The 11,005-nt window shown below is 49.8% G+C and overlaps 1 protein-coding gene across 1 annotated transcript; it reads right to left on the bottom strand.

Moving 5' to 3' along the window:
- Positions 1-5,364: 5,364 nt before the first annotated feature.
- Positions 5,365-7,940, bottom strand: LOC141922337 (16 kDa beta-galactoside-binding lectin). The gene is made up of 4 exons (XM_074821473.1): positions 7,869-7,940; positions 6,343-6,422; positions 6,035-6,206; positions 5,365-5,572 (listed from the first exon to the last, which is right to left on the bottom strand). Exons 1-4 carry the CDS (start codon positions 7,875-7,877, stop codon positions 5,420-5,422), a joined length of 414 nt encoding a protein of 137 aa, XP_074677574.1. The 5' UTR covers positions 7,878-7,940; the 3' UTR covers positions 5,365-5,419.
- Positions 7,941-11,005: the final 3,065 nt, after the last annotated feature.

Here is an 11,005-nt window from a genome sequence, read left to right on the forward strand (position 1 = left end):
TCCTGTTGCAAGATGGCAGGGAGCTAGAGCCACCCAGGCTCAGCACCCTTGGCTGGGCTTGTGGCAGGTGTCAGTGCAGCTCTGCCTGGATTGAGATTAGCAAAAAGGGCTCTTTCTACTACATCATAAAGAAAACACGGTGCATATGAGCCAGACAGTTTTTTCCTCTGTGATTTCCAGCTTGAGAGCAGGTCTTTCTGCGAGGGTTGCTCTGTAAGCAGATAGCCTTCAAATGAAAAAAGAAAAGCAGAAATACTTCTTTCATTCATTGTCATTTTAGCACTAAAAGAATTTTTAGGACTGAAATGCAAAAAAAAAAAATCCACATAATTCTGCTGGGGAGAATAAGAGCTGGTGAAAGCATGACCAAATACCGAGGAAACAGTTTACTAGGGACCTGCTTTTGCACAGCTTGTTGTGCACAGGTGTTTTGCTGAGCTAAAACAAGATTGTGATAAAAAAAAAAAGTATCCAGGCAAGCTTAAAAAGGATGGCATCTGAAAATGAGAAGCTATTGCAGGAGGCTTTGGAGGAGAAAGTGGCTTTCTACAGATGTTTCTCTTGGCTCTCCAAGCTGGTTTTGTGGCGGGCACCATTTTACCTCACAAAGGGGCCAGGCAGGGCCACCCCAACTGCCTCACCATCTGTCCCTGCCACACGCTGCTGAAGGGAGCACTGTGCAGCAGGGGGGACGTGGGGACACCCCCCCAGCGCCCATCCCTCACTAAAATTTCTAAAAATTATAGCAGGGCTTGCTGCCCACTCCCCAGGTGTGTTTTTACAGCTCACACCTGTGTGATAATCAGGGCTAACGAGGGACAGCAGAGCTCAGAGGCAGCCAGCCAGGGGCCCACACACAAGGCACTGCAGGAGGATGCAAATCTCAGCCTGAAAACTGCTGAGAAAAAGTGAGTACATAAATATTTTTATACATTTTTTTCCCCTCACGTGGGAGGGCTTTGCAGCCTGTATCAGCCTGCTTGCATCTGCTGTGAAGGGTCGAGGAGGAAAAATGTCCCAGTTTGTTGGAAAGCAGGCACGTTTGGGGTTTGGTTTCCACAGGGGTGTCTTCAGAGAGACAGCCCCAACATGTGGGCATGTGACAGTGCACACATCCAGGGGATCTCAGCTTGGCATGCAGGCCCAGTGGTGTCCCCCAGTGGCATGGCTTGGCTCCTGTCCACAGACAGCTCACCGTGGTCTGTACGTGTCTGACCCCAAGGGCCTGGTATCCCACACCAACCTTGTGTTCATGCCTCCATCACACTACAGGTAAGGCAAACTGTGTAGTTAAGGTTCCCGTTGCTCTGCTCCAGAAGAGGGGGCAGTTATCAGGTAATGGCAGCTTACAGTTTGAGGCTGACTTTCTGAAAGGACATGACAGAAGTTCCCTTTGGTTTGTACATGTTGAAACTGAGGCCCACGGAGCAGGAGGTGAGGAGATGAAGGAAGAACATGACTGTTTGCACACTAAGTGCCCTTGCAAAGCTGGCTGGTGCACTTTTCATTTCATGCAACAGATGTCAGTTAATTTCTTATGTCTATTGTTTGAAAGAAATTGTCTTGCACCATTTTGCTTGTAAAGTCCAGTGGCAAGTGACCCAGCTGGCTTCCCATGCCCCACCACAACCTGGATTGCCCATCAGCTTTCCTCACACCCTCCTTCCGCACGCTGTACATACACCATGCACGGCTCCTGGGTGCAGTGTCCTGCAACTATCTTTTGAGACCGTGCTGAACAGTGTCACATCCATGCTCATGTAGCTACAGAGTCACTTGGATGGCCTATTTCTGTCAAGTGAAGTTAATGTGAACTGCTCAGGGATAACTTATTTTTTGAGAATACAAAGCTGCTGGTCTGTCTTAGCCATCACCGCTCTTTTAGGTCCTGCCTGAGATTTTAATTCCTGTTACATCTACTGTTTCCAAGCTAATCTCTTCTGCAACTGGGTATTCATTCTCCTCTTCCGAGACAGAAGGTGATAACATATATCACTTGTGTTCATAGAAGCTTGGAAAAGACCCTTAAGATCAAGTCCAACTATTAATGTAACACTATTAAGTCCACCACTAAACTATGTCCTGAAGCACCACTTCTACATGACTTTTAAATACCTCCGGGGATGGTGACTCAACCACTTTCCCAGGCAGCCTGTTTCAGTGCTTGACAACCCTGAAGAATTTTTTCCCAATATCCAGCCTAAACCTCCATGTTCTAACACAAAGCCTCACAGCTGTTTTGCAGGGTTTTCAAGGTCTAATTTTCCCTCAGCATGATGCTGTAAGGAAATAAAGCCATGCAGCTTTGATTCCTAGTGAATAGCCAGGGATAGAGGCTGAGTACAGATTAGCAAAACTTGCAGAATACAGCACATGCATCCCTCTCAACAGGGATCAGTGTTGTTTCCCCCCCTCACCTCCGTCTCAGTGTTCGGGCAACCAAGCAGCACATTCTTCCTCTAGGCTTTTGGTTCCTGTCAGGATATGTTGCTGGACTGCAAGACTGACTACACACTATGCAGAATTTAAGTTTAAAAAAAGAAAGCCCACACCCTTAGGCCATGCTGCGGTGCTTTCTGCTCCTCCCCAAAGGAAGCAGGGCTCAGGGTCCTCCCAAAGATATTAACAAGCTGAGTTCACCATGCTCTTCCAGGAGAGCATATTTGGCAGGGACAAGCCCCGCTTTTATATTCACTGTGACCCTCTGCCTGCAGCAGGGCACAACGTTCTTACTTTCCAGATTGCTCTAGCAGAAAAGAAGTCTTGCCATCACTCTAGGAGCCAGCCAGGGCAGTCTCCACTTACTCTGCCTGTTTACCACTGTCACGTAAAGGAACAGGATAATTTATAGCTCTGGGACACAGGAGAACAAAACTCAAGAGGCAGGAAGTGCTGGCAAAGGCATGCTTCCTTCCTACCCTTTCTCCTGTTTTGTGGTCTCCTGAGTGGTAACTGCCAGCATTAGAAAGCAGGATAAGCCTAATTAATTCTTGTGGAAAGTACAAGAAGGGGGGTAGCCCCCATGAAGGCACTGTTTGTACCCTGAACATAGTGGTCAGGAACACTTATGGCTAACCTACCTAGAAATCAGGACTGCCAGCTTAACAGGCTGAAATGAGATCAGCTTTACTCTTCTCAGTGCCAAGAGACACATATCTCATCTAATCAGGGCAGCCAGGAACAGAGACAGCAAAGGGACCAGCTGTAAGCTCCCCTGTGTCTCTGCAACATAAGGGCCTTGTAACTTGAAGTGCTTGTACAGTTCATCCTTTAACTTACCTTCAGTCTGGTAACATAACACAGGGATGGAATGGGAAAGAAGACAAAAGCCAAACTCTTTCCCCCAACCCCAAGTATAAATAGCCTTCAAAAAAACATCAAGACTTATTTGACAAGGCAAAGCATTAGCAAGACTTGTCTCATCCTTTGCCTAGTAAGCACATCCTATCCTGTAAATAATGCAGTATATGCAGGACAGGAATTATAAGCACCATTATCTGTGAGCCTGTCCACATCAAATGAGATAGTCCTGCAGCATGGCCAGGCTCCTGCCATGCAGGGTGCATGGCACCTCTCCTACTCCCACACAGCACAAAAGTTACAGCAACCCCTTCCCTACCCTCCCAGCAGGTGCAGAGTGGAAACTTTTGCTGAACTTCAACACTGCTGCAGAGCCCTTCAGTGTGTTCCCCAGACACACACACCTCCCCAAAGGGACGGGTGCCCCAAAAGCATCCTGCTTATTTGCACACTGAGTCCCTTGCTACCATAGCTGAGTCAGCTCTGGAGAACAAGGAGGAAGAGCCCTGTCTATCCCCAGTCACTATGTCTGTGCCCACAGGGTGACTGGCAAGACACAGCTACAACTCACGCCCTTCTGGCAGAGCAGCAAGAAGGCCTCCAGCAGAAAGAGCAGGACATCAGTAGAGCCGGAGGGTCCACCCTTCAAAGCAAATCCCCCCATCGCTCATGGGGATGCCCTGCTCTGAGGCAGCTGCTGCAGTAGAGATCTGGACAGCGTTACTGCCATGCAGCAATTGTGCTGACAAGAAGACAACAGGCTTGCAGCCTGTCAGCCTCTCCATAAAAAGCCTTCAAATGGCCAAAATAACTCTGCAGGGTGGTATTGCCCCTACCAAAGCAGCTGGCCCAACTGCTCAGCTGTTCAAAGGAGCAGCAAATGCAGCCCTGGTCTAGAACAGTCCTGCTGAGAAAGATTAGCCAACAGGAGTCAAATTCCACCACTTAAGCAGCATTTGGCTAAGGAAGACTTCACCAGCTCATTCAGTTACCAGCTCAGCTGCGCTGGGGCAGCACTGTTGTAGCTTCAGCGGACAGAGCCAGCCGCCACACATGGACAGCCTGCCCAGGCACCCAACTCTCCACAGCAGGCAGGACTTCTTTACCTGTCATCAGGTCCTCAAATGCTGCAGTAGTCCCAGCTGCAGTCTTGGGTAGGCTTGGCTAGCAGGCAGCTGGGGAATAGCAGTAGCAGACACACTCCAAGGCTTTGCACGAGCAGAGCAGAGAGGTTCTAAGTAAAAGAGGTTGTTTACTAAGCTTCTTTCTTTTTTGTCTGCCTCACTGCAACTAGTTGTGCTTGGTGCAGTCAGGGTTTAATACCTCTAGTAACCAAGTTCAGTACAGCCCTCAGGCTGCATCTGGAGCTTAGCAGCCAAGTGTTACAGATGCTGACCCAGAGGCTGCTACATGGCTTGTCACCCATACATGACATGTTGCTAAGCCACTGACTTCATGGTACACCACAATACTGGGTCTGTGACAGTGTTGAGACCTCAGTTCATGAAGCAGCACAGACAGCCTGGATCCTCTCAAGACCTCACTCCTAAGCTTCCTGTCAGGCTTCCCCTTTCAGTCCATGTGTTTTCCCCTGGCAAGTGCAGTTAGCCTGACTTGCCTGCTCTCCTCAATTACACTAGTGCCAGCCTGCAATGCACCTAACTGAGCATGTTATTGGAAAGCAAAGCTATTTGCAAGAGCACAAGCCATGCCCTGTTCCCTGTCAGCCCCCCATCTCCAGCAAGGAGATGGGAGCAGCGCTTCCCGGTCAGAGATGGCACAATGCATGCCCAACATACCTGTTTGAGCTGCCTTGGCTGGGACTAGTCCCAAGCGTTTAGAAACAGCCAGGGATTGCTCAGTGCAGCAAACAGGGTCAAGGGAGCAACTGCTGCTAAGGAGCTTTATTCACAGTAAATCATGCTTTGCCCAGTCTGTGATCTAACTGCAAGGCTGCAGTATAAGTAGGCACATAAATGGATACATACCCCTTCCCACCACCCACCCCTGTAGTGCACACAGGAGCAAGCAGATTAGAGCAGAAAACAGCAGAGGAAGCAGCCATTGCAAGTTTGGGTTTATTTCACTATGCAGGGGGGAGAAAACAAAAGAAACCAAGCTATAGCTGTTCACTGAACTTAATGGCTTTGACTTTAAAGTCACCCTCCACAGCCAGGTATTGAATTTTCTCCATGCCCAGACGATTCGGGAACTGGAACTCCAGCTCAGGCAGCTTCACTGTTGCCTCCGTTTCATTGAAGGAGATGCAAACCTGTAGAGAGCCACAAGAAGGAAGGCTAACACATCACAGCTCACAAGCCTCACTCCCCACTACCTCGAGTCTGGGTGCAGGACAGATGAGATGACTGCAAGCATCAAGGTCATTGCTCACTAGGTCAGCCTCCTCCCTGCCCAGGAGAGGCATGGAGGGGAGGAAGCTTGTTTGCTCTGCCCCAAGGTCAGCTCCCAGCTTCTGCAATGAAGGGGTGAGACAGACCCAGTCTCTATCTCACATCAGGGTTTTAATTGCTCTTGCTTGTGTAGCTTGCAAAGGAAGGCCAGAGTGGAGCACCTAACCCATGTGAGCATTGACTTGAGCAGAGCAGGTCTAGATGGTTGAGTTTAGCTGCGAGACTCTTCCCCTGTTACTTATTCCCCTTTCCATACCGGCTCCTTCTCTTCCACAGAGGTACAAGGCAGCATTAACAAGCTGTGCTCCACGCCTGGGCCTCACCTCAATCTTGTCACCATGCTGGAAAGGAAAGTCAGCTATCCTGTCCTCCTGACCCCACATGCCATCGTCCTTCGAATTGCACACGATGGTGTTGACATCCCCATGGCAGTTGAAGCGGGGGTTGAAATGCAGCATGAGGGTGCTGCTGTCCTTCCCTACATTCACAGCAAACCTGGGGAAACAGAGAGGCAGTGCAAACGAGGTTCCTCCGCAACAGCTCCAGCTACCCAGTGCTGGCAAGCTGAACACAGCAGGAGCTCAGGCTTCCCCCAGTGTCACACCAATCCATTTGCCATGTCCTCACTCACCCTTTGGCATCAGGCAGGATCTTCCCTTTGACCTTGATGCACTCACCAGGCTGGATGTCCAGCTGAGTAACAACCAGTCCCTGCAGGGCCAAACCACAGGAGTTAGTCTGTCCCAAGGCAAGCCTACCAGTGCTGTTTGGGCCAAGCTAGAGGAAGGGTGGAGTCAGGCCAGCTGCCTGTGTCAGCCATCTGCCAGGAATCCTAGTACACAGCCACCACCCCACTGGGGTATCCCATCCCACTAAGCAACATTAGCTGACAAGGAGGTGATTCAAGCCAGTGCAACACGAGTAGGGTGCAGGCACTGATTTACCAGCTGCTACAGAAAACATCTTTGCAAGCAAGCTTGCACCTTCCAGTCAGCAGTGGCCAGAGCCATTAGCCTAATATTATAACTAGTTACAAAGCTTTTCTAACACCAGGTCTCCCCCCTTCCCTAGGTGGGTCTCCAAGCAACAAGAGCCACCCAGAAAGTTTCTTGTCTTGACTTAAAGCAGCCTACACACCAAGAGAGGGGTCACTGGAGCCCACTTCTGCCTTGCAGCTTAGTAAAACAGAACAAACACCCCCCAGAAAGCTCGCACTTCAGAGAAGAGGGCTTGATCCTTTCCTCAGAGCCAGGTTATTCACTCCCCCAGCCACATACCCCCAAAAGAGCATTTAAAATCACCAGCCTCCCTCAGCTAAGAGGAAGATACTGTTTGGTGAGGTCAGGTATAATTCAAATCATGCTTTGCTGCCTGTGCTCCAGGCCCAAATGCAACTTAACCATATGCCAGATGAGGCAGGGAGACTAATTTCAAATTAGTTATATTGTTTAGTTGGGCTAGGTCTTGCCTGGCTTGTGTAGGCCCGTGCCCAGCAGCTACAGGCTGCTGTGGAGCCCAGCACTCCCCCAGGACTGACACCCAGCCCCAGCGGTACTTGTCTTCATGCCCACTCCCTGCTCTGCCCACACACAGACCGCTAAGGTCAGATTTCTCCCAGTCACTAAACTACTTATCGTCACAGCACTAATGCTGCCTTCTGGCCCTATTTCTAGTGCAGTGCTAGAGCAGAGTCTGAAAAACAGCCTCAGAGCCCAGGGGGTCTTTCAAAGAAAAGAAAGCATGGCAGAAGCAGGTTAGAGCACCCTGCCATCCTGCTTTCCTTTACTGTTGCATTAAGAGCTAGACCAGTTCTATACCCAACAGGCATTTTCCAGAAGAAAAATGCAAAGTTTAAGGAAAAAAGGTAAAAAGGATATTAAAACTGTAGAGTTGCAAATGGTCCCAAACCTTTACAATACTCAAGGATGTAAACATGTATTAGAACAGCTTCCCCACTTAGATAACATGCTAGAAAAAAAGAGGAGACGAAAAATGGCTGGGCAACCCTAACTCTTCCTCCCACAGCCATGTATCAGTCTAGCATCTTCTCTCAGCTAATCCTTTTCTCCTCCTACCTCTGGCACCAAGCCCAAACCCCACAGGCAACCGAACGCTAGTCCTGCTTGGCACACCAGCCCGACTGAAGGCGGCACTCACTTGCTCCATGCTGCAGAGCCCAGCCCCACCAGGCAGCACACCCCGAGCCCCTCTCCGCGAAGCGGCGTGACTCAGCGCTCAGCTCCCGCTGCTTAAATCACTTGGGCAGGACCATCACATGACGGAGGGGGGGCGAAGAAGGGGATCAATTGCAGCTGTTTGGGGCTGGAGCTTTCCCAGCCATTTAAAGTGGGCAGCGGGAGATCGCTATTGATATTGTTCTTTGCCGGCAGGATATGTATGATTTTAAAAGTTAATGATTGTGTCTGCGTGATCCTAGAAATCCTTACTGTAAGCTCTTCTAGCTGCTACGCAGTGTATGTTGGCTGTTATCCCGGGAGCCCGAGTGTGGCTCTGTGCCTGCAGCGAGGTGCCTGCTTTTTGTTAAGCGATCCCTGACTAAAATCAGGGTTGGAGTCGTCGTGTTAGTGCTGCAAAGTGACTGCCTCTGAGAATATGTGTGTACACATCCTCCCAGCCCATCCTCATGCCTGCAAGGAGCCTGGACTGACAGGAGCCCCTGGGTCCAAATCATCACTGCTTGCAGTTAAATGAAACCCAAGTGTCTGTTATATTCTAGGCCAGCACTTAAAAAGTGCCTGAAAGTTAAGGTTGGTTGTGTGATGCACTACTAGATGTGAGAATTCAGACTGCAGCTTTTGAAAAGTGGCATGATCGCGCTGGTTCCATTCCAGTTGCAAAAGACTCCAGTGGGAAAAGAGAAATGTTTTGTTAGCAGAGGAGGAGGCCGGGCAGGGCTGAGTCCAGCCGGCAAGGAAGGAGGCTGCTTTCCCAGCTAGCCCCTAACACCTGCTTTTCCCCTTTACTATGTGTCCCTTAAAAGCACACAGCGTGACTGCCCTGAGGGTCTTTGAGGAGCAGGGAGGTGAAAGGGGGAGAAGCTGCAGTGCTTTGTGGGTCTGTGTGACTGGATCAGCTGGGTGCTGCTTCTAGCTTTGGATTGGCTTGAGCAGGGTCCTCAGGCCTCCGTGCCTCAGTTTCCCTCATACACAAAGTGACATTAATGACATGCAGCTTCATGATCATACTTGTAAAACTTCAGTCAGAGCTACTATATAAATGCAGCGTACTACTTGTGGGTTAAGCCATGACTAGCCTGTGAGATACCTATTTGCAGATAACTTCAGGAAGGGCTGCACAGGGCAGCTTACAAAACAGTGCAGGAATTTAGCAGGAGGAAACCTGATGCCCCAAAGGAGGCTGCTGGAAGTTCCTCAGAGCATGCTTGCTGTTATAGGAACAGCATCCTGACTGCTGACACCATCCTCTGCCCCTGATATCCCCCACACCCATTTCTGAACGTTCACGTGGCATTTCAGCATCCCGTATGACTCCGGGTGAATCAAAGCTGAGCTCTGTTTGAACTAGAAAGTCACAAGCCTGAATTGAAGCCCTGTGACTGGGGTCTGTAAAAGAAGGCAAAATGCTGACTGAAAGTACTGTAGGGAAAATCCTGCACATGCTCTCGCCTCTGACTAACTCCCTGACCATCCTACACACACACAAGAGCCACGCTGAAGTCGGGAGTCAGCTGCAGGAGCAGAGCTGGTGCAGGTAGCAAACGCCACCGAGAGCAGAGCCCTCCACGGACAGTTCAGAGAAAGACCAAATAATTCCACCTTAAGTTTGCGCCAGTCTCTAGCACAATGTTAGCTGGGATCATGTGTTATCGATAGGCTTCAGGCGCCTGCTTTCTGTGCGCCTGAGTTACCGTGTGGTTATTCCCCTGTTCGCTGCCACGTGTGGTGGGTTGAGCAAATCCTGTTTAGTCAGTTGGGTTCTTGTATTTGTTTTCCATTCGGTTCTGCGAAATCCCCGGTGACTTCTCTCCTCCTTTCAGTGCTGCAGTGTTTTTGGAGAAAGAGCTGCTGGCGAGGGGAGTTGTGGTGCTGGGGCCGTGCAGTGCCATAACGTTGGCCACTCTGACTCACCTTCTGAAACACACATTTCTTGTGAGCTGCTTTTCTGGCCTGAAGTCTCCTCCTCTTACCCTTTCCTTCAGACAGGGAAATACCTTTCTAATAATGAGTGGAGGCTGCACTGTTTGTTTTCCTGGAGTGCTCTGCACTGGCAGCCTAGTTCAGCGATAAAACCTCTGGTCTTGCCCCTGATTTAAAGCACTCCTGGTCTTAAGCCCTGTGAAATCAGTAAAGTGTTTATTCTCAGACTACAATGCTGAGATGCCCAACTGCCCTCCATTTTTCCTAGGGATTAAAGCCAATGGTGGGGAGGTGGAAGAAAGAACATCTTCCGCTCTGCAGCCTCCAGTGAGAAAAAGTGGAAGAAAATTCCCCAGTGGGTTTCCTTCCCTTTCAGAGGCTTTGTAAAGGGAGACAGGCTGCAAACCAAGAGTTTTGTGGCTAAGGAAAAACGTAAAACTCACAGCAGGTAGGCGGAGGATTAGGGTGTGCTTCCAAGGCTGGGGTGGGAAGGAGAGAGGTGCTGCCCCATGCAAGCTACTCTCACACCCCAGGACCAGCAGGTGATGTTCTGAGAAGAACCCCTGGGCAGAAGAGAGAGTGCAGAGAGGAGCTCAAGTTAGCTTAGTCTGGCCTGTAGCGCAGGATTGCAGTATGTACAGGCCCAGAGAGAGTGTAGTCGGGGTGCACACAGTGTATTTGTTCCCATTTCCAGGAGTTACTGCTCTCTCACATGCTTTTGGGGACAAGTGTTGCAGCTCTGACAGAAGCAGGGAAAGAAGAGCCATCTCCTGCTCATCCAGAGGGTGACGGTCCAGAGGAATTTTCCCCTGCGGGGAAAGTTAAGGGTGCCCTCCCAGCACCTGGCCTTGCAGGCTTTCTTGAGGGCATGGTGCCCTGCCCAGCACCAGGTCCCCAGCCCAAACTCTTAACTCATCTCTTGATTTGCACAGGCTGAAGCCAGACAACTGGCCAGTCTGATTTTCTATTAACTCCCCAGAAATGCCCCAGATTTGCTTTAGAAAAAATGTAAATACCAAAAGGATGTAGCATAATGATTGTTACTCTTTTTAATCTTTTCGTAAGAGAAAATACACCCTAGCCCTTGGCAAGTCATATGCCTGGCTAATCACTCCTGTCATTAGGAATGGTTTACCCCTGTGTTTGGAAGGTCTGAGAACACACCTCTGCTGCTGG

This window comes from Strix aluco, chromosome 4, assembly GCF_031877795.1.
Source record: "Strix aluco isolate bStrAlu1 chromosome 4, bStrAlu1.hap1, whole genome shotgun sequence".
NCBI lineage: Eukaryota > Metazoa > Chordata > Aves > Strigiformes > Strigidae > Strix > Strix aluco.